Source organism: Oryza brachyantha, chromosome 4 (assembly GCF_000231095.2).
Source record: "Oryza brachyantha chromosome 4, ObraRS2, whole genome shotgun sequence".
NCBI lineage: Eukaryota > Viridiplantae > Streptophyta > Magnoliopsida > Poales > Poaceae > Oryza > Oryza brachyantha.
This window is the reverse complement of record NC_023166.2, coordinates 9,133,234-9,160,138: the sequence shown is the minus strand read 5'-3', so window position 1 is coordinate 9,160,138 and position 26,905 is coordinate 9,133,234. Positions and strand designations below refer to the sequence as shown.

At 43.1% G+C, this 26,905-nt stretch overlaps 5 protein-coding genes and 1 long non-coding RNA gene across 6 annotated transcripts; 2 read left to right on the top strand and 4 right to left on the bottom strand.

Annotated features, from left to right (window-relative positions):
- Positions 1–2,837: 2,837 nt before the first annotated feature.
- LOC121054272 lies at positions 2,838–4,541 on the bottom strand. Its single transcript, XR_005811686.1, has 3 exons — positions 4,428–4,541; positions 4,089–4,313; positions 2,838–3,515 (listed from the first exon to the last, which is right to left on the bottom strand). It is a non-coding gene; the product is annotated as an uncharacterized LOC121054272 (long non-coding RNA).
- A 394-nt stretch (positions 4,542–4,935) lies between these two features.
- LOC121054157 (trihelix transcription factor ASR3) lies at positions 4,936–7,837 on the top strand. Its single transcript, XM_040523034.1, has 3 exons — positions 4,936–5,995; positions 6,466–6,507; positions 7,193–7,837. The coding sequence occupies exons 1-3, from the start codon at positions 5,401–5,403 to the stop codon at positions 7,477–7,479; spliced, it is 924 nt and encodes a 307-aa protein (XP_040378968.1). The 5' UTR covers positions 4,936–5,400; the 3' UTR covers positions 7,480–7,837.
- Positions 7,838–7,929: 92 nt separating this feature from the next.
- Positions 7,930–10,325, bottom strand: LOC102716118 (cyclic nucleotide-gated cation channel beta-1-like). The gene is made up of 2 exons (XM_006652167.3): positions 9,837–10,325; positions 7,930–8,986 (listed from the first exon to the last, which is right to left on the bottom strand). The coding sequence occupies exons 1-2, from the start codon at positions 10,275–10,277 to the stop codon at positions 8,105–8,107; spliced, it is 1,323 nt and encodes a 440-aa protein (XP_006652230.3). The 5' UTR covers positions 10,278–10,325; the 3' UTR covers positions 7,930–8,104.
- Positions 10,326–10,653: 328 nt separating this feature from the next.
- Positions 10,654–17,410, top strand: LOC102715843 (chaperone protein ClpC1, chloroplastic). The gene is made up of 10 exons (XM_040523033.1): positions 10,654–10,780; positions 11,370–11,971; positions 12,647–12,762; positions 12,846–12,968; positions 13,051–13,236; positions 13,645–13,860; positions 14,066–14,283; positions 15,258–15,333; positions 15,422–15,511; positions 15,784–17,410. The coding sequence occupies exons 2-10, from the start codon at positions 11,419–11,421 to the stop codon at positions 16,960–16,962; spliced, it is 2,757 nt and encodes a 918-aa protein (XP_040378967.1). The 5' UTR covers positions 10,654–10,780; positions 11,370–11,418; the 3' UTR covers positions 16,963–17,410.
- Positions 17,411–19,005: 1,595 nt separating this feature from the next.
- On the bottom strand, positions 19,006–22,015 carry LOC102715567 (dolichyl-diphosphooligosaccharide--protein glycosyltransferase subunit DAD1). Its single transcript, XM_006652165.3, has 6 exons — positions 21,914–22,015; positions 20,927–21,030; positions 20,803–20,850; positions 19,619–19,706; positions 19,494–19,537; positions 19,006–19,404 (listed from the first exon to the last, which is right to left on the bottom strand). The coding sequence occupies exons 2-6, from the start codon at positions 21,005–21,007 to the stop codon at positions 19,321–19,323; spliced, it is 345 nt and encodes a 114-aa protein (XP_006652228.1). The 5' UTR covers positions 21,008–21,030; positions 21,914–22,015; the 3' UTR covers positions 19,006–19,320.
- A 686-nt stretch (positions 22,016–22,701) lies between these two features.
- On the bottom strand, positions 22,702–26,580 carry LOC102715291 (serine carboxypeptidase-like 45). The gene is made up of 9 exons (XM_006652164.3): positions 26,283–26,580; positions 25,697–25,798; positions 25,431–25,526; positions 25,242–25,334; positions 25,060–25,139; positions 24,025–24,306; positions 23,753–23,880; positions 23,526–23,618; positions 22,702–23,426 (listed from the first exon to the last, which is right to left on the bottom strand). Exons 1-9 carry the CDS (start codon positions 26,533–26,535, stop codon positions 23,150–23,152), a joined length of 1,404 nt encoding a protein of 467 aa, XP_006652227.2. The 5' UTR covers positions 26,536–26,580; the 3' UTR covers positions 22,702–23,149.
- Positions 26,581–26,905: the final 325 nt, after the last annotated feature.

Genomic DNA, 26,905 nt, shown 5'->3' with positions numbered 1-26,905 from the left:
GAAAGGGGAGAAAAAAAAGACAAAGGGATGCTGTTATTGTTTAGTTGGCTTATGCTGTTCATGAACTTCCTCCTCCTCCTCCTCTTCTTCTTCTTTAGCTTTGGCCTTAGAGAAAAGGGACTTGTGCACCAACAACGCAATGGAAACCATATAGTTATGTGGTAGTGTGGTTGGATTTTGTTCCTCACTCCAATGGTGACATGGAGGGCATGCAACTGGTAGTTGGGACTTGGGACACTTACTAAAAGTTTTGTGCTGTTTGTGTCAAAGTGGCCACATATGTACTAGGGATTACTATGCCACAAAACAGGTAATTTTTGGCATATGAGAATCAACGTGTTTTGTAATGTGTATTTCGATTGAAAATGTGAAGAATATATTCATATACATGTGTGTGTGTATATATATATATATGTCTCGGAAGATATTTTTTAATATTTTTATGTTTTACAAATATATATTACCATGATGTAAATAAGTAGTCAATGAAACATTTTTGAGAGACCTTATCGATGCCCATCATGACATATTGTAGGACCCTTGGGGGGGATTGGGTCATGTTTCCAAATAAGTTGCTCGATAAAAATTTATCAGGAAGTAGAAAATAATTTATCTTTTCGCGAGGGGCTCCGATGGCTCTCTACAGATGCCCTCACCCACCACCATCCCTTCACTTCAAATTCCTAATCGATAATGCTCTATAAAATCCGAGAGAATTTAATTTATTGCGAGAAAATCGGGCTAGTTGACCCTACAATTGATATACCAAATCTCCTCTGATGTTGTCGATGACTATGGTAATGCAACCACTTTTCTTGTGGGGTTGTGGGGGTACAGAGAGGGTGATCCCCCCATGACCTAGGATTTGCACAAATCCTAATTATGGAGAGCTAGGAATCAAATCCCTCTCCACAGTGGACACGCCACAGTACGCACTAACACACTGAATGTTTTCCTTGTGTGATATACTGCTTTCTGCAGGCAACATATTTCCTATCTTACAACCTTTAGCGTAAATTCTAGTCATGCTTCTGGGAGTAAGCAGAAATTATAGGCTTAACACACCATGGTAATAGCGCAAAGTGGTATTCATTCATTTAAAAGTGAAGATCAAAATGCGTGGGTTAAATTTGTTCGGTCTTCGGTCATGACCAAAAATAGCTGATAGTTTTGGGAGATAAAATAGTCACACAAATTAGACTTAACATTTTTTTTTGGTTAAACCTCCCATCTTTTAGACATGTTTTGGCAGTTGAATATCACAACATATGTACCAATAGCAAACAATCACCCCCCCTCCCAATCTTTTCACTTCTACTTATGCTATAAGCCAAAATTTAATTTTTCAATCTTGATTTTGTTTTTTAACCGAAGTTTATTTTCCAGTCTTGTCTTTTAGATCGTTGAGAATACATATATAAAAGTTTTATTTATAAATTATATTTTATTTATAAATAAATGGTTTGATTTCTCCAAGAAAAAGCCAATTAATCACCCTCATTATATAACACACCAAATCACCAAGATAGCAGAATGTTTCCAAGTTGACATCAATGTTCACGCATCATACTTAATAAGCTTGAAATTTTGACAATTTCGATCATTTTAGTTAATCAGGGTTAATGACTGAACTTATTGTATTAAATTCGGTAGGTTAGAGGAGGAGACTGAATTTGTGACCGAAATTTGTAGTTTTGGTATCGGTTAGTTTTGTTCAGCCTTTTGATTTAGTTATATTTTTCCCACCCGTCTCTCGGAAAGCCCCTTGGATGCAGGGTGTACACTTAAATTTGGTCTCGTGGAAATAGCATAGTAAGCTTTCTCATAAGAGTAATTTTATTATTAAGAAATTTATATTTTTAACACAACTACACTTCCATACAACACAAGGTGATGGAGATTTGTCATGTTGGAGTTTGTGTCAATGGATATTCTTTCTCCCGTTAATACATAAGGGGATAAATAAAAACAACCCAGTTTTATCTCAAATTTACATGGCACCTTGAGAAATAAAAATATACTTTCACAAATATAATATGTACGTTTGACTTTAACATTTTTCCTCTTTGAAAATTGCTAAGCTCTAGCATCCATCAAACATTGGTTGAAGTAGCAATGAGTAGGGAGGGAGATTAAACAACCTCCTAACTAGAAAGTCATTGGCCTATTCACAACTTTGGAAAACCTTACTCATCTCCAAATTTTCAAATACATGGCAGTGCCAATAAACCCACTTGGAGAGTGTAGGGGGCACCACCAATCAACAACATATCCTCTCCCAAGATTGAGGCCCTACCAGAATCCTATAGGGCATTGCATGAGAGGCCAATCTCAACCCCATCTATCCAGTCATCAGTCATGGTCCTTCCTATGGGAAATGTAAGCATCCACACATCCACACCATAGGGGTTGCAATCTCTTCTTGTGGCTGAAAGGGCAGTGGCCCCTTTGGTCACACAAAGGAGTTAGGGTCCCAACAGGGGGGAGGTTGACATGAAAGTTACACCACAAGAATCAAGAAGTAGCAAATGTTGGAGTTCTCATACTAGTCACTCACCTATATCATCAAGATAGCGTGTACCATGATCGTTGTCCCTTCTGATCTCAATCCATTCTATCTGATGGCTGCGTAGACATGGAGATACATTTATATTGCATCAACTTCATGATCCTTTATTTTTAGAAAATATTTGCAACCAAAATAGGGAGAACCTGGTGTTACACAAGCAAACAACTCTCATATTTGATCTTATTTTTTAGTTGATATTTTAGAGCATTTATGGTGAAATATCTTAGACTTTAATAAATTTGACTTCTCAAATTTTATGGGTGCCATAAATTCAAGTGACATGAAATTAATCAAGTAAATTATCAAGGCCAACTCTCGGATCTAAAATTTTAAGACATTAAATAAAAAACAGTGGGAGTATCTTACGCCGCTGTAGCATATCTTGACCTACAACCAACCACTAAAAACTTAAAAAGGCATGCAAAAATTATATGACCAATCACTAAACAATTTCCAAGGAACCTTAAGTAAGGATGCATTTGTTGAAAGATATATTGGGGGCCAAAAGTTGGAAATGGACGTTTCTTGCCCCTCCTTCCATCCCATCCTCATTAAATCATTAATTGCTTTAGTGAGAGAGTGTCCCTCACACAATCTTGCCTGCAAAACCGGGGCCTGGCTGGGAATCGATCTGATGGGGCAAAATCAAAGCAAGAGAGGTCAGCAAAAACAAATTTTTGAAAGGAACACACAAAAATAAATTAAAACTCCGATCCCCTATCGTCCATATCTTCATTCATCAGTATAACATAATATCCATTGATGCGATAACATCATGGACCGATAATTATGCTTGTGTGATCATTATATCTGTTTATTAAGTGAGAAACATTGAGTAATTAGCAAAAATAATCCCCTCCAATTAACCATTTCCTTGCACTTAAGTCCTTCACCGTCAATTCACATTTGCATTGATGAACTGACCCTGATGGCAAAAACAAATGACCTGCATGTGTGTATAAACCTGTTCGTCAGATCAAAGCTTCATATGATTTCTATTTTCCCATTGAGCGTAAGCACAAGAGATACTAAGTTCTTCACAATAAAAACACAAGGGTGATTTCGAATATCAGAACATTCTCACTATATATTATTTTATACTGAAGAATGAAGATTTCCGAGCCTCAACTACTTAATGTTTCGCAAGGAAGGCCGAATTATAGAATCTTCAGTAGGGAAGATAATAATCCTAAATAAGGTGGAAGGTTGGACAAAAACCATGGTGGAAGGTTGGACAAAAACCATGAACCAAGTTGGGACCCCCTTGATGTTAGTGTAGAAGAAAACATTTTTCCTCAAATAGAACAAACAATGGTATTATAGAGAGACATGAACTTTATAATGGCATACAATATTTTCTCTTGCCAATATAATTGGGTGTAAAAGGGTATGCCATATTCGAGAAAATATCCTATGGGTGAGTTTAGCAAAATAAATCTTATATCTTCTAAAAAATAATGGACCCCAAACCATATGGCAAGACAACTACAATATTGTTAATACAGGAATTGGTACTAACCTAGAGAAAGGATCCGTGTTCCCAAGAGACCTTATCCAATTCATCCCATCTGGTTGTGACTTGGATGGGGTGGCTGACAGACTGGACAGGAATGTGACTCAGGGGCAGCCATGCTGGCCCATGCATACCTGGTTGGCTGTAGTAATCCCAGTTGTGCAAGAAATAGGGGCATTAACTGAAACTTTGAAAGAATTCCTCTTTGCAGGTCAGTTGTCCTCGTTCACCCTTGGGTTATTTAAGACCATATGCAAACAAATTAAATAATAAGAAGTTAAAAGTTTAGATTTTAAAACAAACCATGAAATTTCTATAAAGAAATAACTTCAGCAAAAATCATACCGTTTAATAGCTTGAAAAATGTATTAGCGGCAATCAGAGCACGAGCTAAAAGAACACCACCTCATTACACAACAATAGTGCCATCCGTGTCTCAAACACCATGCCCATACGTCCATACCGACCAAAGATACATACGGCCATGCCGATCAAAGATCCCTCCTTTCTGCTCCAGTGCCTGCCCTTACAAGTCCCTGTCACACTACAAACAAAGCCAATCTAAATTTCCAGAACGAAATAAAAATAACAATTTTGATGTGTTATTGTCTCCTAGTATTAATTTCTTTTGCATCTCTTGTAAAAGAAGAGAGAAGATTTTCCTTGCAAAGATATCATGGACAGAGAGCACCCAAAAAAAAGTGTCAAACTGTGCTTTCTCAACCCCAAGTTTCAAGTCCACACCAATGCCAATATTCCCCCTTTAGAATTATCATGCACGTAAAGGGGAGAAAAAAAAAGTCATGCATATCATATCACAACAGTGCTCTCTATCTTCTTCCCCTCTTTGGTTGCTGAAAAAACTGAAAACAGTAGGTGGTGGCTACACCCTACAACTCTCATTGGAACCCCCCAATCCATCCATCCATCCATCAACACCCACTAGTTAATCACTCCCATAAACTATTTAGCCCCTCCTCTGATCACACACACTAGTGTGCACTAACCTTCCCTTAATAATAATCCTCCTCAACCACTCTTGCCTTTTCCTCCCTCTTTGGGAAGAGCAGAGAGGAGTGAGAAAGGCACTAATCCTTTTTCATTATGGGTTAATTAGGGCCCATAATCTTGTGTTTATTTTAGCCATAATCATGGCCTGTCCCTCCTAATCCCCAGCTTAAGAGTTAAGCTGCCCCTTCTTCTTCCTCCCATCTTCTTACCCTATCACTGTTGCTTGCTGCACTCTCTCTCTCTCTCTCTTCGTGGTCAGCTGAGCTGCAGGTTGCGGCTGGCTAGCTAGCTCGCCGTCGCCGGCGGCATGTCTGGCGCCGGGGAGGGCGCCGGCGGGTCGGGGAGGGCGCCGCGGCTGCCGAGGTGGACGAGGCAGGAGATACTGGTGCTGATAGAGGGGAAGAGGGTGGTGGAGGGGCGAGGGAGGGGGAGGGGGAGGGGCGGCGGCGGCGGCGCGGCGGCGGAGCCGACCAAGTGGGCGGCGGTGGCGGAGTACTGCCGGAGGCACGGGCTGGAGAGGGGGCCCGTGCAGTGCCGGAAGCGGTGGAGCAACCTCGCCGGGGACTACAAGAAGATCAGGGAGTGGGAGCGCTCGCTGTCGTCGCCGGCGGGCGGCGGGAAGGAGGTGTCGTTCTGGGCCATGCGCAACGACGCGCGCCGGGAGAGGCGGCTCCCGGGGTTCTTCGACCGGGAGGTGTACGACATACTCGAGGGCCGCGGCGGTAATGCGGCGGCGGCGGCGAAGGAGGAGAAGGCGGCGGTGTTCGACAGCGGCCGCGCGGCCGCCGCCGCCGCCGGGGACGACGGGCTCTTCTCGTCGTCGGAGGAAGAGGATGAGGACGAGGAGGCGACCCCGCCGGCGCCATCTCCCGCGCCGGCGGCGGTGCCCCCGCCAGCAACCGGTGAGCGTGCTTGCTCCATTCTTGGACGTTATAAAGGTTGATGCTTTCTTGTGTTCTTTGTTGACAAGAGAAAAAAAAGGAAAAAAAGTTGCGAGTTTGTATTTGGAAGAACTGAATTTGGTGTATTTGGGCTAATTGGTGATCAAAATTTGAGTTTTTGGTTGCAAAAAAATAAATCTTCTTTTGATGGCAGCATTTATGTGATACATCAAATTTTTCTGTGAGTTCATCACTTGATGCCATCTCCCCTTTTCAGATAATTTCTGTTCTCCAGTTCTTTGTTGGGGGTCTGAACTCTGAATTCTGGAGAGTTGGAAGTTGTTGTGTTTTGGTCTTTTGTTGCTAAACTAATGGACGCTCTGTTGCTTCTGCTTCTGTCGAAAAAAAAAAATCACTGAGTTTCTTTTCAGTTTGGCAAGGTTTGTTTGGTTGGCTGATTACTGTTTTGCTCACGTGATTTTTGGTTGCAGAGAAGAAGACTGATCCACCCAGACAAGAAGCCTCAGAGCAAGGTATTGATAGTAATCGGATTCTGTTTTGCAGTTCCCTTTTTTTTCCTCATGTTTTGCATGCATGAGCTTCTGGATATCTTGAGTTCTTGACATTCCCACATTTTTACTGTTCCATTGCTTTGATCAGATTATTAGTTAAACATTGGTCACAACGTACTGTTTAAAATTGTATAAACAGAAATTAAGTTTTCATGGAATTGTAGGAGGCCTGATTGCCTGAATACAAAAAGAACTCTAATGGTAATTTTCATCCCGATAATAAGATCAAAATTCAATTCTATACTGGTTACAGTCCTGACAGTCCTGAGTATATGAAGCAATCTAGGACCCCAAGGACCTTTCGGTGAAAGCAGAAACATATTTCAACTGATTGATCACAGGCAGGAAAAAAAATTTGTGCCCCGTCTTCAATTGACAAAAAAAATGAATAACTTAGCAGTCAACAACTTAAGCAGAGTTACCACAGCTCATGTTCTGAAAATCGAAAGTTAAGTTTGGCTTTTGAATTTATTAACATTTCTATGTTAGCACCAAGAGTTTTACCAGGTTTGCGACACTCTGATAAATGTTCAGTTTCATGCAGTGCTGTTCCGGAATAAATGCCCAAAATGCAAATATGCTGACTAGAAACCTTTTGTAGTTAGTACCAATGAAACATTATCTGACCATCTAATTTTCTTGACAGTGGGGACGTCCAGAGCCAAGCAACCAGAACAAATTGTTGAGGACTTACCAGCTCAGGGTGCGCACAAGAGACAGCGCAGCGATGACGCCTCAGGAGAAGCCCCTGATCTGCAGGGCCAGCTGATTGAAATCCTAGACCAGAGCAGCCGGATGGTAGCGGCCCAGCTGGAGGCACAGAACATGAACTGCCAACTGGACAGGGAGCAGAGGAAGGACCAAGTAAGCAGCCTACTTGGTGTGCTTAGCAAGGTGGCTGATGCACTATACAGAATTGCTGATAAAATGTAGCCACCACTGTACATGTCTTGAGCACAGTAAATAATTACTCTGAAAGAAGGAAAATGCACAGCATATATATCAGAATGTACAGATTGATATAGGGTTCATTACAATTTAGTTTTTTCTTGCCGATTGGTTCTGAAAAAGAGAATTGACTTGTTTTTCAAATGTGAGAGTTATGAACTAATATCATTTAAACGATCTTTTATTTGTACACACGATGGGCAAGAATTGTGTTCTATGGTGACCCTGGAATCTTGAGGATAAATGCAAATGCATACCTGTAACACCAGGGACCAGGATCGTTCAGTTTCTCTGTAAGTTGATCTCTGAACTATAATGAACTGACAGCGATAGTAACCACTATTGTTGACATGAGAAGGAAAGAGAGATGGTTCAGTAAAGTCAGCTTACCAGTAAAAGTTAACATCAACACCCACAGTATCTTCCAGTACAAGATTAATTAAACAAAAGTACCACAGTAGTAATTAATAACTGGTTAGCTCAGATCAGAAGATCAAAGCAAAAGTACATCAACATATCTCAAGTTGCATAGCGACTACTTCAACATTGGGAACCTCAGACTTGTAATTTGTCTTAAAGCATACACTGAAATACAAGGATATCACCGGTTTTACTCATCATCAGTTCTACTTGATCTGTACCGACGGGAATTCACCTTCGTGTTGGTTTGGACCTGTGGTGTTGGAGATGCTTTAGGGTCATCTTCATCCATTTCACATTGCTCAGTTTCATCAGAGGCACCTGCCGCCAGACCAATGAGGGATGAGTTTGAATCACTGGATTTGGGACCCTCGTCTACTGTCATGACATCAACTGACTTTTTCCGTGGGATGAACATAACTGAACTAGGTATCTCAACAGGAGCCTCAGGCTCTGGTTCCATTCTCCTTAGCAGATCATGCAGGCCCGCAAAAGCCCTCTTGTTAGAATCATCATTACATTCTGGAGCGTCCAGAGTGTAACGTGTGTACTTTGTAGGATTCTTAACATAGTCAGGAACCCCAGGAGACATAGACGGAGTGGATGAGTCCTTTCCTATGACCAGATCCATGGATTGAGGAACCATAGGAGAATCTTCATCCTGTTCAGGCAGCTCTGCTGATTGATCTTTAACATCAGATGCAAACTTGACTCGTTTCCTTGGTTTTGAATCGCCTTGCTCCTCCTTCCTCTTCAGTATAGGTCTCACGTTAGTATCTTCGGTTTTCATTGCTTGTATCCCACCAGTTGGACATTCCTTTGTTTCAGGTGGAGCACAAGGGCCATCATTAGCTGAACTATCATATTCTTTGAGTCTTGCAGATGCGGCACTCAAATCTGCTCTAGGATCTCGTGAGAAGCGGTGGATCTCCTCAATGGAATCATCAAGGATGTCAGGCACTACAGTGTTGATGCTCATGTTCATGCCATCATCCATTATTTCATTCATGTACACACGATCTGCAGCATCCTCTCTACCCAATGCCTCTCTATCATACTTGTCCTCTTCTTCCTGAAAGATAAACATCTTGTAAGATAACATGCCGCATTAAAAAATCTAACCAACAGAAAGAAAACTTTCATCAAGAATCTGGTTCAAGATAATGTTCCATTAAAGCATATCACATTTAAGTTGGTTTCATGTGATGATTCTGTTTACCGCTTGTTGTACTTGACAGTAAAGAAAAGAAAATCACATTTCAAAGTAAACAACGAGGACATGGTTGTACATAAACTCTGAAAACGGAATTAAGATTTAGCAATTTAGTCATAGAGTTTCAGTAGACAAATCCCATTGCAATACTGAGAGAAGCGGGCATCCGAATCAAGGACATGCAAATTTAACATGAACAAAAGAATGAGAAGACCATAAGCCTCATCTGTTCGCTTATAATAAGCATAAAAGCTATGATATATTATATTAGCAATTAAAAAAATAATGGGTAAAGATTTTGCATATGTCTTCTTATCGAATTAAAAGCAAATTCTGTAAAATAAACTACAACGGAAAAAACCTCAAATTTTACTTCAATAAGTTCTAAATTTTAAATTTTAGCATATAAGCATAAGCGAAACAATGGCGTGAGTCGCGTGACTACAATACCGCCAGTCATCTCAACCTATTTCTGCATTTATGGCATGGCAAACCTGGTTAAGAGAATTGGTAAACAAACCTACAGTTTGAGATGTGAACTATAGGTTACATGAACGGAAGAAACAAGCCGTTGACCCCTCTTAATCCACGCCCAAAATCCTAATGTAGGGGAAATTTAACATACTAATAATTACGCTGTCAAAGAAAATGATTAAGGCTGTAGTACTAATCGTGCGAGTAAAAGTCCTGAGTGATTTGCGCCCCTTACCTCTCGATCCAGAGTCGGGTCGAGGCCGATGGAAACCCTAACACCCTCCTCCTCGTCCTCCTCCTGCTGCTTGCCGCCAGCCTTCTCCTCCTCCTCGTCCTCCTCGTCTTCGTCGAGGTCACCCTCGAAGTCCTCCTGCTTGCGGCGCCGCCGCCTCCCCCCGCGGAAGAGGCACCCGTTGGCGTCGTAGAACGCGGAGGCGCAGGGCGTGTCCCCGCGGTCGCCACCCCCGCCCCCGCGCCCCTCCTCCCCCTCCCCCTCCTCGTCCCGGGCCTCCGACGGCTTCGCCCACCGGTGCCGCTCCACGTCCCCGGCCGCCACCGACCACGACGCCGCCGGGAAGGACGACCCCGGCACGTCGTCGAACAGCCTCGACCCGAACAGCCGCTTCACCCTCTCCTCGAACCCCTCCCCTCCCCCTCCCCCTCCCTCCCCCGCCATCCCCACTCCTCCCTCCTCCGCAGCCCCAACCGCAACCTTCTCGAACCTTCTCGAAGGTTCGTCCCGTCTCGCTCTCGTTCCCCCTCCCCCTCGCTGCTGGGTATTTGAGCCGGAGGGGAAGGCGGTTTGGTTCGTCTCGGAGTGGGCCTCCGATTCGGAGACCTAATGGGCTTCCGGCCCATCTCACCGTTGATGGGCCGGGCCGCATGCGAAAGTGAAAGTAAAAAAAAAAAAAAAAGAGGTGGTAAAGATAAAGTAGGGGAAAAAATTAAAAAAAAAAAGGAAAAAAAAAGGAAAGCCGGTATAATTGGAGATAACGTGGGGAGTCGGTCAGTGCAGGCGGCTCGGCTCCTCCCTTCCCCTCCCTCTTATCTCCTCGTCGCGTCGCGTCCCCCGTTTCGTCCTCTCCGCCGCCGCCTCCTCCTCCTCCTCCTCCGCGTCGTCCCCGTCCCCGCCGCTAGGGTTGCCGCGCCCCCACGTCGCCGCCGAGGAGGCGAAGCGAGGTGAGGATTCTCTTCCCCCCTGTGTGCGCGCGCGCTTGATGGCTCTCCTCCATCCCTCCCTCCGGCCGTGCTCCCTCCTCCCCCCGGGTTTGCGGGGCTTGTCGGTGCGTGCGGGCCTTATCTGTGGGGTGGGTTGGGGGGGGGGCGGTTCTCGGGGGTGGCTCCGGTGACTCTGGGGTAGGGTCGCTGAGGGGGCTCGATGGGGGTGTGGGGGGGGGGGGGGGGGGGGTGGTACGGAGACGCCCGCCGTCGGGGCGTTCTGATGGTGAATCCTGGCGGGCGGTCGGGTGCGTGGGTGGGTGGGTCGGATCGGTGTGATGCGGATGGGGAGGAGCCGTGGTCTCATCGGAGGGAATGGGGGCGGGACGCCGTGCTTGGCTTTGATTTTTGTTTTTGTTTGTTTATCTCGAGTTGAGGTCAACGTTAGGCTGATTGGTGCCACGATACGCGGCGGCTTGTTCATTGTTTTCGCCGCGGCCGGCAGGCTGTTTGGCCGTGGGAACAAGTTTTTGCTGTCGTAGTTTCGGTTCATCTGTGGACGTTTGGTATGTAATTTCATCTGATCATTTTTGGTATTCCTGATTTGCAGAGATTAGATTGGATTGGTGGACAGGGGGGATCACGTTCGATAGGTCGACATGGAGGGGGCGCTGGTTCAGTCCGCGATTGCTCCGACCATATATAGGAGGAGCAGCACCGCACGGTTCCGTGTGCGTGCGAGGGCCACAATGATGCGTACCATGCCAACCAGGACCCTTACTCTTGGGGGTTTCCAGGGCCTGCGGCAGACAAATTTCCTGGACTCGAGGTCGGTGGTTAAACGTGATTTTGGCGCTATTGTAGCAAGCCAGATTTCACGCCACCGGGGATCTGCGTCAAGAGGAGTGGTCCGTGCCATGTTTGAGCGCTTCACGGAGAAGGCAATCAAGGTGATTATGCTTGCCCAGGAAGAAGCAAGACGCCTGGGCCACAATTTTGTTGGAACAGAGCAAATTCTGCTGGGCCTTATTGGTGAGGGCACGGGAATTGCAGCGAAGGTTCTTAAGTCTATGGGCATCAATCTTAAGGATGCCCGTGTGGAAGTTGAGAAGATCATTGGACGAGGCAGTGGGTTTGTGGCTGTTGAAATCCCATTCACACCTCGTGCAAAGCGTGTGTTGGAATTATCACTTGAAGAAGCTCGCCAGCTAGGTATAACCTCCCTTTGCCCAAAGGTTTAGCTAGTTTCATTCAGTTATGATTGGATACTATAATTCTTACTTTATGGCAATCTTTATCCCGAACCATTACTTATATGCCTCTGATTTCCAATCAAATCAGCACGTGCTTTGGTTTCATATTGCTATTACCTTGCCCTGAATTTTTATACTTCACATTAAGTAATAATAAGTATGCAAAATAATGGCGCTAAATTTGGTGAGAATTGGTATGTTCGAGTTAATAGCTAAACATGTGCAAATATGCTTCTTCTATGCATAATTACTGATTTAGAATGATGCTAGATGTTTGGGTATAGTGACCATCAGATCTAGCACTGCTTACGAAATTGTTAGTATGCATATAATTACTGATTACACTTATATACTGTAGAATTAGTATGCAAAAAAATGTGAAAAGATAACCGTTGCAGTATTGTTGACTTAATGCTATGTTCAATAATTCAGTATTTCTTGAGGTCAGGTTATTGATAGTTTGATACCTTATGATGTTCCATCAATCTACAGGTCCTTTGTATTCATATCAAGGTTTAGGCTAAGCCTTTTGGTTCTATCCACATTATAGTTTTGAGTTTATACCTTGTGAGACTTGTTATTAAAGAAATATGCATGATCTTCTCTCTAATATTCATTGTTATTCATTATTCAGGGCATAACTATATAGGATCTGAGCACTTACTTCTGGGCCTACTTCGTGAGGGTGAAGGTGTTGCAGCACGGGTGCTGGAAAGTCTTGGTGCTGATCCAAACAACATTCGTACCCAGGTAATTATTTTTACTATTATGTTCCTTAAACCATAGGCAAAGTTTTAAAATTATACAGGGCTGATATTTGACATTATGTTCAGGTCATAAGAATGGTTGGTGAAAGCACAGAAGCTGTTGGCGCTGGAGTTGGTGGCGGAAGCAGTGGCCAGAAGATGCCTACTCTCGAAGAGTATGGTACTAATTTGACTAAGCTGGCAGAAGAGGTATTTCGTCAAACTCATTTGTGCATTCTCTACTGCATAGATAAATAAGTAAAGACAAAAAACTCACCGTTTTGATCTGCAGGGTAAACTAGACCCTGTTGTTGGCAGACAAGATCAAATCGAGCGTGTAACTCAAATTTTGGGAAGGAGGACAAAGAACAACCCTTGCCTAATTGGAGAACCTGGTGTCGGAAAGACTGCTATTGCTGAGGGGCTTGCACAGCGTATTTCCAATGGGGATGTTCCAGAAACAATTGAAGGAAAGAAGGTTAGCTTAGACCATCCTGTCACACCACTGTTTTTTATATGTGCTTTCAAATCAGTGTCATCGGCCACTTTTACCAGGGTTGATACTCTTTTGGGTGAACTCACTAATTCCATTCACTAGACAAGTAACTGCAATTTTGAAGAATACTAGTTTTTTTTTTCCTGGATAGCCTTCTCTATTACATTTCCAGGCTTAATTTATGAATCGACTTTTTGCCCCATAGCGTATACTGATGCAACTAGTATCATTATTCCCTTGTTATTGGGTCCTGACCCGTTAGGACCCAAGGTCCTTGTCTGATTTGAATGAAACTTGCACAATTTATAAGATTTTGGAGTGGGGTCAAGCTTCTCTTTCTAATTATTGTTGTATTGTTTCTTAATACTGATTACTCTTTTTCTCTGTTAGGTTATTACTCTTGACATGGGGCTCCTTGTTGCTGGTACCAAGTACCGTGGAGAGTTTGAAGAAAGACTGAAGAAACTTATGGAGGAAATCAAACAAAATGATGACATTATTCTCTTTATTGACGAAGTGCATACGTTAATTGGAGCAGGTGCAGCTGAAGGTGCAATTGATGCAGCTAACATCTTAAAACCAGCTCTTGCGAGAGGTGAACTGCAGGTATATGTGCCAAATTTAAAGTTCTATTGCTTCCATGATTATGTTTATAATATTTATAGTTTAGTCTGGAGAATGCCTCAAAGCCTATTTGACTCCAGAAAGTAATCTTCCACTTTGCAAGGGGTCGATGAATTTATATAATTGTTATCTGTTGTTGCTCCCCCACCCCCAAAAAAATCACCTCATTTCCTATGCTTGTCTTCAGTGCATTGGTGCGACAACACTGGATGAGTACAGGAAACATATTGAGAAAGATCCAGCTTTAGAGCGTAGGTTTCAACCAGTTAAGGTTCCAGAGCCAACTGTTGATGAAACAATACAAATCTTGAGAGGACTTCGGGAGAGATATGAGCTGCATCATAAGCTGCGATACACAGATGATTCTTTAATTGCTGCAGCACAATTGTCATACCAGTACATCAGGTTTGCTATGCACTACTCTCTTAGCCAATATGTTTCTTCTTATAATTTTTTGGCCTTTGTTTGTGGCTATATCAATTGTACTTATTCTTTAAGAGCTATTCCTTGTCAATGGGCAGTTGGGCACCACTTTTAACCTTACTGAGAATTCTATTTCTCCTGTGCATAGTGATGTTTACTTTTTTAGAGTTTTTTTTTTCTCTCTAAGGAGTGTACTTATTTCTGAAGTGGTGACTAGGTGGAGATGTGGGAGTAGGGGACTTATATGTGGAGTAGGCGACTTGTATAGGTGCAAGTGCATTGTATAATAGATCCATGTGTAGTGCCTTGAGCCACTTCTGTTAATTTCAGAATGTGCTTTATGATTCCCTCTGGTCTAGACCTTTGCTCAAAGATGTTTATGAATGATCTAAGTACTACAATAATACTTACTGAGTTTCACCCTTTATCTGCTAGACTGCCAAAATGCGTAGGAAGATGGGCTGTGGACCAGAAAAAAAAAATTTATATTCTGTGCATGATGCTGACATGCATGCTGATTAGGATCCCTGCTAGAAGCAAATTTAAATCAGTGATATTTGAAACTGAACAACATGAAAGTTTGCCTTCGTTCCATTACAGATCCTGGGTGAGAAAGTATATACAATTATAATTGTGCAAATAAAAAGATATAGGGGATGTTTGGTTCACTACCCCACACTGCCAAACCATGCCACAGTTTGTGAGGCTATTGTTTCTTTCATTACTGCACTTGCGGCGTGCCACAATTTAACCTAGGATCCATGTTTTATGCACTTCTTTTGTTACCACCTCTTTGGCTAAGTTTGGCAAGCATGTTTCACAGTGTTAAGGTGTGCACCAAACTTGCCCCTGATTTTACAGAAAATTTGAATGGGATTTAAATTCTTGCCGGTTGAGATATATAACCATTTGATTGTCAATCTAACAGACTTCTTGTATTTCTTATATTTCTTCAGCGATCGCTTCCTGCCTGACAAGGCCATTGACTTGATTGATGAGGCAGGATCTCGTGTTAGGCTCAGACATGCACAGGTACTACCGTTGTATTGTTCTATGTTATAGTCTCCTTTGCTGCATTATTCCTGTCTAAAAGTAAAAATGTGATCTCTTTATGTTGCAGCTCCCTGATGAAGCCAAGGAGCTGGACAAAGAGCTTCGACAGGTGACCAAAGACAAGAACGAGGCTGTCCGTGGCCAAGACTTTGAGAAGGTATATAGATTTCCTGCAGAAATCGTATGAAGTTCCTAATGATCTGCTTTAGTAAATTTCTGTGCTATTACTTGCAAACCTATTGATTCATTTTGGGTATTTGCACTTTGTGTTGTAAAATGGCCCAGTGGCTCTAAATCATAGCTAGAAGACATCCTTCTATTCCTTTCTTCTTGTGTAACTAGAATGTGGTAATTAGCATCAATCTTGAATCAGCTCCATCCCTATCAAACTTTCTTTCATGTTATCTCATCATTATTATATCTTGACAGGCTGGGGAATTAAGAGATCGGGAAATGGAGCTGAAGGCCCAAATTACAGCCATTATTGACAAGAGCAAGGAAATGGTTAAAGCAGAGACTGAATCCGGTGAAGTTGGTCCTCTTGTCACTGAGGCAGATATTCAACATATCGTGTCCTCTTGGACTGGAATACCTGTGGAGAAAGTCTCATCTGATGAGTCTGACCGTCTCCTTAAGATGGAGGAGACACTCCATACACGTATCATTGGTCAGGATGAGGCGGTCAAAGCTATTAGCCGTGCTATCCGCCGTGCTCGTGTTGGCCTCAAGAACCCGAATCGGCCCATTGCTAGCTTCATCTTCTCTGGACCGACTGGTGTTGGTAAATCAGAATTAGCAAAGGCTCTTGCAGCCTACTACTTTGGCTCAGAGGAGGCCATGATCAGACTAGACATGAGTGAGTTCATGGAGAGACATACAGTCTCCAAGCTCATTGGGTCACCTCCAGGTTATGTTGGTTACACTGAGGGAGGTCAACTGACCGAAGCAGTTCGCCGTCGTCCATACACAGTCGTGCTCTTTGATGAGATTGAGAAAGCACATCCTGATGTCTTCAACATGATGCTTCAGATATTAGAAGATGGAAGACTAACTGACAGCAAGGGACGGACAGTTGATTTCAAGAACACACTGTTGATCATGACATCAAATGTTGGAAGCAGCGTCATTGAGAAGGGAGGACGGAAGATTGGATTTGACCTTGACTATGATGAGAAAGACACCAGTTACAACAGGATCAAGAGCTTGGTGACTGAAGAGTTGAAGCAGTACTTCCGTCCTGAGTTCTTGAACAGATTGGATGAGATGATCGTGTTCCGGCAGCTTACAAAGTTGGAGGTTAAGGAGATTGCTGATATTATGCTCAAAGAAGTGTTTGACAGACTCAAGGCAAAGGACATCGACCTCCAGGTGACAGAGAAGTTCCGGGATAGAGTTGTCGATGAAGGTTACAACCCGAGCTATGGTGCCAGGCCTTTGCGGCGTGCTATTATGAGGCTTTTGGAGGACAGCTTGGCAGAAAAGATGTTGGCTGGCGAGGTCAAGGAAGGTGACTCTGCTATTGTTGATGTGGATTCAGAGGGTAAGGTGATCGTTCTGAATGGTGGGAGTGGGGTTCCGGAACCACTGGAGCCTGCTCTGAGTGCCTAATTGAAGGACAACATCGTCGGTCTGGAATCCAGCCTTTTCTTACCTCTCAGTTGGCCTCTCATCATGGTAAAATTAGATGGCATAAATTCCCCTTCATTTAGGTGTTCACTTTCCTCTTCTTATTTTTCCAACAGAGGCTGTAGGAATATTATGGAAATGAATCAACACAGATGCATTTAGCAAACAAACTGTATGCTAGATCATGAGTTGCTCTATTTTTAAAAGGATGCCAGAAGCTTTACTCCTTCAAGTGCGTGTATTCCTTTTGGTAGCAGTAAGATGACGCTGCACTGTTGTACTTGTACATTACTCCACACCTGATGGCTTCCAATACTTTACACATGGCTGTAACTTATTGAAGTGTAGGTGAATGCTAGGCATCCTGGCCATCCAGCAGCTTCTAATATATAATGATGATCTGAAATAAGAGCGATGCTAGTTTGGTTTGTCAGTTGCAACTTTGGAATGTTTGTAGCTGCTCTGTTACTCATTTGCCGTTTTGCATTCCATTGAAAGGCATGGTGACCATAGGTAGTTTGGTCCCGTCAGACTTTTCTTTCTGTTCTTGGCTTTGTATCAGGGTTTCCGAAACCGTTGGTCCCATCAATGCCGTGGCATGGCGGAGCCCTGTTTACCGCACGGGACACCGTGATAAATTTGAATTCAAAATGTGCGGTTACCACGGTTTCGATCGAAAACGACAGTTGGTAATTGCAAATAAATTTTGAAAAGTCTGTAAAAATACAAGGAAAAATAGTATGTAGATATGACATTTAGGACATGTTATAGAGGGAAAAGAAAATTTTGGCATGATATTTTCCAAAATTTTGACATTGCAATAAATATAGAGACGATAAATGATATTTAATAATAATTCTTACAACCAAATATTACATACACAACTATTATATGTTTACAAACATATGACTATATAATTACATAGGTAATTTACCTTAGTTTGGGTACTAGAAATTAGCAAAAAGACTATAACAAAATATTATTAGCTTTCTACTCACAAATAGCTAATACAATAAAAAAAATTCGTCTCATGTATTAAATATCAACTATATAGTTAAATATGTGCCTTATGTATTAAATACATACTTAAATAGGTGTTGCGAACATTAAAAACATGCAAATCATGGTCAATCAATCAATGTCCTACATTCAACACCGAGCCGTGAAATCATCACGGTACCATGGTTTTGCAAGCGATTACCGCAGTTATTACAACTAAAAAAGGTAAGAAACCAAAGCCGGTTACCTCTTGAAACCGTGTGGCTTGTTACGCAAATCCCACGATTACCGTCCAAACTGCGTTGGTTACCGTTAAATTTTCCTCCTAGACAGTCCCGTTTGGTGCCGCCGCGGGAAACCGCGTGGTTTCCCCGCTTCTCTAGCCGGCTGCGGTGAATCTAGTGGCGACGCCTTCCTTGTCACCAACCGAAGAGCAGGGACCAGCTCCCCTCACCTCTATGCTCTCTGTCTGGGGGTAGGGACTGATATTTTGGTCCCCCACTTAATTTGGGCCATAATGGACCTGCCGTAAATAATATCTTTTTTATTTTACCTAACCATTTTTCAGTGCTGAATTTTTATTCATTCGTAAATTTAGTTTTTTCACTATTTTTTTTCACCAAACATCATTACAAATCAATTCTTATATCATATATTTTTTTCATAAATTTTCATATTTTTTAAGTTTAGGTCAATTTCATTTGACGAAACCATGACATGCCACGGTAACTATAACCATGCCCAACAGAGAGGCCGGTTACCCTGGTAACAGAAACCCTGCTCGGTATTCTTTAGATGAGATGATAATTTTATATGGCTCAACGTGGTTTGGATGGTCCGCACTTGTTAAGCGCATCGAAGGTGACGGGTGAAACCAAGAATGCGTGCATGCTTTATTTTCCTACTCTTGATTTTCTTCAGCTTAATAACAGGGTCATTGACTCATCGGTCTACTGCTCAAGTGCAAGATGCATTGCATTTCGTATAGATTTGTAGCGCGATCAAAGTTTCTTAATGGTATATAGATGGAACAAAGGGTGAACAGCAATTAACGACAAAGACGATAGTCCAGTAACACATTGCCCAATCTTCAGGCACCGAAGAAAACTGGTTGGCATGTTCTAACATTGTTCAACGCTAAATACGCCTAAGTAAAATTAACTGCAGCGAGAGTAGCAGGTAGAGAACTTGAAGTTTCTCGAAAAATTCTCAGATTACATCGGTGATGTGTGGAAGTTGGTATGAATATCTGATACTATGATAGTCCCAAACATTAGGGCGCGCTAACAGTGACCATGGACTGGGGGCTACAAAACCTTAATCAGTTCCAGCAGCAGAATCTCAGCCAAGGAAGTTCATGATCACCAAGTGGAGCACCAGATTACACAGAACAAAATCTGCAAAAGCTCTTTCTGGAGGAAGATCCTGCAAATTATATATGTGTTGGCATGCAAAGTTATGACAGAATGTCAAACATTAATGGCCCTGGCAAATGAGATTATAGGTAGAGTTACCTTGAATTCCTTGTTATCTTTGTTGACTTGAATACGTAGGCAAACTGCACAAAAATTGACAGTCATCTATCGTACAACCTAGGAAAATGTTAACTGGGGTTGAATAAGGGGTAAGAAATTCCTACCAGCGAGCACAGCGGTTCCTATGCATGAAAGGATGCCAGAAAGGAAAGAGTTGAAAGGAAATGACCCCACTATTCCCATGTAAACGACCTGTATTGTCAGAGAGTATATCAATAGTTTCCAAAATAGCAATATAGTAGTTTAGAACTGGTGGAAGAAAGGACTTGTGAATTGAACACAAAGTTATTTTCACTGAGCTTAAGAATCTTAAGGGTAATTTTGGGAGAAAGGAAAAGGGAAACAGATCACATAGAACTTGAAATTTTGATTAATATGATTTTTAAACAACTTTCCTATAATATCTTTTTTTTTTTGCAAAAAAGACACTGTTTAGCAGCTCAGGGAGCACATGGATAGAGAACAAGGGAGTTTTCCACCCTTTGTGCTTGAATCAAACGCAGCGTAACTGAACCCATTATTAGCACAGTAGCATCATGTTTTTAAGAAAACACACAGCTAATGTGCTGTCTATCAACCCAAACCATTGAGGAACATAATTGCACAACAACCCTCACAGTGACCCAAAAAGATCGAAGCTAGATGACAAAGGAGAACAAATCTCTGCAGAAAAAAGATAGAAAAAAATTCTGCATTAAAGACATCTCATTCCTTACCAAGGATAAGACTATCACTACCACTAACAATACTCGCTCTATTTCAAAATATAATCATTTGTAGGAATCAAAGTTTGTACACAATATAAGCATTTCAGGGGCACTGATTCCAATGTATGGAAATCCGTATATCTCAGCCTATTACTGGGAATGAACCTATGCACAGTTGTCCATATTCAAGTTGGTTGTCTAGATTTGCCCCCATAAGTTGATTCTTAATGGGCCGGAGGGTGTAGGTGCTTGGGAGGGGAATCTAAGTAATTCAAAATTTAACCACTAAGGTGACTACAGGGGAGTATTTTTCAATAACCTTAGTGTTTTTTTACTTGCTAAACAACTTAGAAATGTTTATGTTTTAGAATGGAGCAAGTAGGATGTTTTCCATCTACCGTAACATACAGAATTCGGCAAGCATCAAATTTTGATAGTAATAGTAACCATCTGCTGTGCACCGCCCCCATGTTATACTATAATTTGGTTGTCATACTCAATTTTTATCTCATGTTTGGTTTCACATAAAATCCCCAACAGGAAACTACGAAATATTATGAACTAGTAACTGATAAACTTACCTGAGTAAGGGCTGTAGCAACCGCAAAAACCACATAGAGGTCGATAATCTGCAGAAAAATGATCGATAATTTGCAAATGGCTGATGATGACAGCTTATAGAGAAGAAAAATGGCCAAAACATACCTTGAGATTTGTTGGTGTCGCAGCATAGGCCTTGCCCAGGGATTGAATAAGAAGCTTTGCATCACTCGTGGCCTTCGGCATCCTCAAAATCTTGTCTCTCCTACCTGGAGCAGTTAAAAAAAAAAATTACCAACAATGTTTTAAAACTTCTCAGGTGTTTCTCTTATGATCAACCCGAACCTGTGGTAGGTTCAGGTAAGAAGTGAGATTTACGACTTCAGTAGCTAGCCTGACAAGTATTGAAATCGGATCCTTTCAGCACCATAATAATGGGCATAAGAGGCTCTAGCATTCACAAATACAGAGATTATTGATACATGAAAATGCTGCCAGCTATCAGTACTGAAGAGCAACGAGGATGCAAATTGTACACAGCTGCTGGTTCCTGCCGGATACTGGGTGCAACAACTTCAAGTGCAAATCCACACGTTCACAAACTGGATCAACTAGTCCAGAACAGCTCCTTCCAAATTTGCTTCCCTACTTGGAAACGAACTGTTATCAATGGTGCACCACGCAAGCAACCCAAGAGCGAATCGAGACGAAACTGGAAGCACTAACTGGAGGGCGAGTAATTAATCCTTTTGGAGTTTGGGTGATAGTGTAGAAACGGCATGCGATCCCCGTACAATGTTTTTCTCTGATTCGGGAAACGTCGTAATTCGATCGATCGCAGAGCTAACCAAAACCACGCAATTCACCATATCATCACACTTCGAATCTCCCCGTCCAGAAATTCCAGATCCAAACGACAAAGCTAACGGCGGGTCAAGGCAGAGTGGAAGAATCTGCCTCCAGATCCGGAAGAAGCGAAGCTAAGGCGTTCCAGATCTCGAAGAAGAGGAGGAGCTAACGCGACGAGAGAGAGAGAACGCGCTTCCAGGCGCGGTCACGGGCGGGGCAGGATCGAGCCGAGGTTTAACGCAAAGAAAAACTGCTTCCAAGTGTGTGGAGAGAGACAGATAGAGGGGACGAGATGGCGATCACCTGCGAAGGGTGCGGCGGAAGCAGGCCGGCGCCGCTCGGCGGAGGCGGAGGCGAGGTCGACGGTGCGGGCGCGGAGAGGAGGCCGAGGGGGAGTTCGACGACGGCAGCGAGGAGGAGGAGATCGCCTGTGGATGAAGAGGCGTTATGATGGGCTGGGCTGGGCCGGGCTTTTAGATGCGTGGGCTTTCTCTACCCGCTGTGAGTGGGCCACGGCCCGGATGAAACAGTACGATATTGGGCCACCATCTGGAAACGGAATTACGGCCCACATTCGCGCAACCATGCAGCTCCTCAACCGGAAAGGGAGAAGTCCACTTGTGGTCCCTAAACTAATCTCGTGAGTTTCATTTTGTGTCTCTTTGCCAACGAAACCGGATATATAGGCTATAGGGCGACCCTCCACTTCAAATACCAGTGCAGATCAAGTTCAGATACCCTCGTCTTTGACAAAGGGTCATAGATCAAAAAGTCAACAACGTCAAATAGAAAAAAATTAGAGGGAGTATATCATTTACTTGTTGGCTTCTTTCTGTATCCAAAATTTAAATTTTAAAACTTAATATTAGTGTTAGATCTCAAGGTGTTCTTATTATTAGTTTATTTTTATTGCCTTTTAGATCGTTAAGAACATAAATAAAAAAGTTTTAATCATATACAATTTTATGTTGAATCGGTCCATTTTGTATTTATTTTCTTTATTTTAGTTTTAAATTTAGTGTTAATATTATTTAACAAAAATTTAAAGAGAGACTTTATTGCAATTTAACTCTTTAAGAATTAATGCATGGTTTACCACGTTACTGATGTTGTTTATTTGTCACTTCTCTTCAATATTACAAGTAGAAAATATTTAGCCTAAATAGTCCATGATGCTGGAGTCTTATAGGACCCTCAAAATTATAGAACCGGCCCTTCTACCTTCTTGTCTCAAATAACTTTGCCGTAAATTAATAATGGATCTCACCCGATCTGAACGCTGATCGAGGCGCCCATTGGCAGTGTGGCGCACTGTTTGTGCTTGGATTGCACGAGTTCTACATCCTAGCTATATATATTTTCCAAGAAACAATTCAGATTCCCACTTTGCCCGGACAATTTCGCACATCTCGATCAGCAGCACGGGCAAATACATCTCGCAGCTTGCACCCTCCGCTCGATCCTAGCTGGCTAGTAAGTAATTAAGCTTGCAGTCATGGAGGTCCGTCGTCTCGTCCCCGATGATCGGGGTGGCGCTGTTCACTCGAAGGAGTCCGGCAGCGGGCGGCCGGCGAGGAAGGCCCTGAAGAGGACGAGCGAGCGCTCCGGCTGGGAGAACGGAGCCTCGTGGGACGCACCCCTCACCGTCGCGAACGCCAGTGTCCCGCCGCCGCCGTACGCCTGCGTCCAGCCGCCCACCTGCCTCCCCTGGAACCACACGCGGTACGGCGCCGTCGTGTTCAGCCGCAGCCTCGCCGCCAGCCGCTGCACCAGCGTCCTGCTCCCCGTCAGCGGGATCACCGAGTCCTGGTCGCCGCTGCACGCCATTCCAACATCGTCAAGCCTATAGCTAGCTCGATCTCATACTGCATCTGCATGCATGCCGGCAACCTCTCGATCTCGATGTCGATCTCACCTGTAGACCAGCACCGGCACGCCGGACTTGACGAGGCCGCCGACGGTGTTGATGGTCGGGATCTGCAGGTCCAGCTGCCTGTACTCCAGGACGCTGCATTCATTCATTCATCCAGGAATTTAACACACGTCACTCACTCTACCACTTCTCTTGCTGAAGCAGCTGCTCAAAACAGTTTGCAGAAAGAAAAGAAACTAAACCGAGCTTTGCAATGCAACAAGCAGCACCTGCTGCAGACCGTCCACTTGGCCACGCCGCCGTCGAGGCGCGCGTGCATCGCCTCCTGCACGTCCTTCCGGTTCAGGTACCCCATCGTCTCATCCTCCACGCACACGTCCAGCTCCCTGCTCCCTCGCTGCCAAAAACACTACTATGTTCTTATATATTCTTAACGATCTAAAAATCAAGACTCGGCTGAAATAAATCGCGACGAAAGAACTTCAAACTTCTTGGCTTATTAAGCAGAAGCAGAACGACGAGACCGAAGGTTTCGGATCACCTGCGGGGCGAGGGAGAGGGACTGCATGGAGAGCGAGGAGACGCAGACGTCGAGGGTGACGTCGTACTTGTCGACGAAGCGGCTGGTCTCCGTCGCCACCGCGCCCATGACGGCGTCGCAGGCGGCGCTGAGGGAGCCGCGGTAGTACTCGCTGACGTAGCGGGAGTAGTTGCACACCGCCGTGAAGGAGCGGTACGTGGCGTCGGAGATGAGGCCGTGCGACCAGAAGAACTCCGCCCTCGAGTTGAAGTCCGTGGCGAACTCCAGCACCGGGTTTCCCAGCTGATTAATTATTTGATTTCAGTGGATCCAATGGTAACAATTGTGTAAGAGCATTTTTTCCATCCTTAAGAAAATTTGGTACTTTCAGTATCTTACTAAATTTTACATAGAAAACAGTGATACCTCTTGGTACCTCCTCAAAAATGAAGAGGATGCTAAAATTGCTCTTGTGTTAATTAGAGCAAATTCAATAGTATAGTCAACAACTGCTCTAAATTATCTATAGCCAATCTAATAACTAATTCATACAATAGTTATCTATAAAACATTAATACATACGAGAGCATGGTATACACACATTGCGTCTTAGAGCCTGTGCTACAGCTGATTACAAATTAGTAGCTCACTCCCCTTCTCTCTTCTCTCTTATATCTTTAAAATATATTTATAGATGGCTTATAGTCTGCTATTGTACCTGCTCTTAGAGCTATACACAAATCATAAGGTTCGAGTAAAAGGGATCGTTTTAAGATACTCTCAAATGATTTTAAGTCATCCGTTCTGTTGGATTCAGCAGATCTAGTTTTTATTATACTATATATGTAGTATAAATTTTATCAGGATAAAACTGGAACAAAAATATATAACACTACAATAAATTTATTTCACATATCATGTTAAAATAGGTGAATTGATAAATATTTTTTTACCAAAGTTTCAATTAAAATATTTAATAATTATAAAAATACATTGTTACATTTAAATTTTGCTACACTACTGTCGCTAATAGCTTGGTAGACGGTGATTGCTTACAGCAATGCCTTTCAGATTGAACAGCTTCTCTTTCTTGTTGAATTCCACCATGCGTTGTGCTAGTTGTGGAACATAGTGGCCTGAAAAACACTTAATTGGGCAAGTTAGTGTATGAACTAATAAAATTCATAATTGAGCAGAGCAACAAGAAAGAGTGATAATGTAGAGTGGCCTTAAATTACCAGCATAGCTCTCTCCTGTGATGTACAGGTCCCTGCCCTTGTACTGTGGAAACTTGGCAAACCAGCCTTGCAAGAACCTCAAGTTGTCCCTAGCTTTAGAAATTCAAAAGCCCCCCAAAATTTGTTTAAGAAAAACTAAAACTATGCACAAAATTGAACCGAAATTAGGCAAATTAAGACAGAATTCACCTGTCCTGCTGTCACCAACACCCCCATAGAAGGAAGGGTCAGTGGAGTAGGAGAAGCCCACTCCTGCAGGGCTCTCCAAATACATCATGTTGGCCTCTGAAAACTCAGACAACAGATGCCTTAGTTTCTTTTTTTTTTTCCCATTCCTCGCAATCTTTTCGCCGGAAAAAGGAACAATGGAGAGAAAAGGAAAAAAGGGACAGAATCAAAAGGAAAAAAATCTTTATTTTACTTTACTGTGGTTACGATGTACACCAATTTCTCACCTTTGTTCCAGCTATACTCATTTCTCACCAGCACATTGCCACTAGGCCTGAATGGCCCATTCTCTGAGAATGCTCCCACCCCCACTGATGAACAGCCAGGGCCTACACACATGCATGGGCACACCAAAGTTAAGCTTAATCAGCAAGGGTTCTAGTGTGAATTCCACCTTTGCTCCAGACTTCTGTTGCTACAAAATTCCCCCCATTTCACCGGCTTACCAAATCCATAGCAACATGCTAAAAAAAGATTATCAAATGTTTATGAAACAAATGTGATACTTCATCTGTTCCCCCTTCCCTCTTTTTCAGCAAGCAAGAAAATTACCCCCTTCATTTTTTTTCTCTAGGACAGTAATTAGGATTCATGTGAAATTAAAGTTAACATCTTTGTCTCTAGCCCCATTCACATAGAACCCAAGCTTCCTAGCATTTCTTGATTTCACATTTCCCAATTGATTTTTTTTGACACTGTTCTTGCTTGCTCGAGCGATCTCCCCAATAATGCAGCACTGCACACATGTGTAGGCAACAGAAACCTTTTTTTTTTTTGGGGTATCAGCTGACGAACTGAACGCAATTATTTTACCTCCATTGAGCCAGAGGACGAGAGGCTTGGTGTCCGGATCCAGCTCGGCCTCGGCGAAGTAGTAGAAGAGCTCCCGCTTCTTGGCGGCGGCGGCGTCCACCGTGATGTAGCCGGAGTACTGGGCGAAGCTGACGTTCGGCTGCCCCGGCAGCGCCCCGATCTTGTCCCGGTCCCCCTCCATGGCCGACAGCACGCCATTGCCGCCGGCGAGCAGCAGCACGGCGCACGCCGCGGCAGCGATGGCGCCTCTCATGTCCGGACAAAGAAGAGAGAATGAGACTGAGAGTGAGTGAATGCAGCAATGGTGGTGAGGGTGAGGTGAGGAATGGATATAGGTGGCAATAAATAGGGTATTAATCCAGCTTTCAGGAGTAGTTAGAGCAGCAAAAGCATTAGCTGATTTTTCTTTTTTTTCCGAATTACTAAATTACTAAATGATGTAATTTTTAAAAAAAATATTTATGTACAGAAGTTTATCCTCTTATCTTTTTAAAATAGATTTTAAGCTTATAGTAGTTAATTCTATCATTCACGCTACTAAATAGCTATAAAAACTCAGATAATATCTAAAAGCTAGAAAAGAACACGGCCTTGATTGGTTGCTGGTGTTTTTCTCTCAAAGG

Coding starts and splice junctions, on each gene's coding strand:
- LOC121054157 (XM_040523034.1), top strand. CDS start 5,401: ATGTCTGGCGCCGGGGAGGGCGCCGGCGGGTCGGGGAGGGCGCCGCGG. Junction 5,996..6,465: donor GGTGCCCCCGCCAGCAACCG/GTGAGCGTGCTT, acceptor TTTTGGTTGCAG/AGAAGAAGACTGATCCACCC. Junction 6,508..7,192: donor ACAAGAAGCCTCAGAGCAAG/GTATTGATAGTA, acceptor TTTTCTTGACAG/TGGGGACGTCCAGAGCCAAG.
- LOC102716118 (XM_006652167.3), bottom strand. CDS start 10,277: ATGGCGGGGGAGGGAGGGGGAGGGGGAGGGGAGGGGTTCGAGGAGAGG. Junction 8,987..9,836: donor ACCCGACTCTGGATCGAGAG/GTAAGGGGCGCA, acceptor TTTATCTTTCAG/GAAGAAGAGGACAAGTATGA.
- LOC102715843 (XM_040523033.1), top strand. CDS start 11,419: ATGGAGGGGGCGCTGGTTCAGTCCGCGATTGCTCCGACCATATATAGG. Junction 11,972..12,646: donor TGAAGAAGCTCGCCAGCTAG/GTATAACCTCCC, acceptor TTCATTATTCAG/GGCATAACTATATAGGATCT. Junction 13,237..13,644: donor AAACAATTGAAGGAAAGAAG/GTTAGCTTAGAC, acceptor TTTCTCTGTTAG/GTTATTACTCTTGACATGGG.
- LOC102715567 (XM_006652165.3), bottom strand. CDS start 21,007: ATGCCGAAGGCCACGAGTGATGCAAAGCTTCTTATTCAATCCCTGGGC. Junction 20,851..20,926: donor CGACACCAACAAATCTCAAG/GTATGTTTTGGC, acceptor ATTTTTCTGCAG/ATTATCGACCTCTATGTGGT. Junction 19,538..19,618: donor AGGAACCGCTGTGCTCGCTG/GTAGGAATTTCT, acceptor ATTTTTGTGCAG/TTTGCCTACGTATTCAAGTC.
- LOC102715291 (XM_006652164.3), bottom strand. CDS start 26,535: ATGAGAGGCGCCATCGCTGCCGCGGCGTGCGCCGTGCTGCTGCTCGCC. Junction 25,799..26,282: donor CGTCCTCTGGCTCAATGGAG/GTAAAATAATTG, acceptor GCATGTGTGTAG/GCCCTGGCTGTTCATCAGTG. Junction 24,307..25,059: donor TCAATCTGAAAGGCATTGCT/GTAAGCAATCAC, acceptor ATAATTAATCAG/CTGGGAAACCCGGTGCTGGA.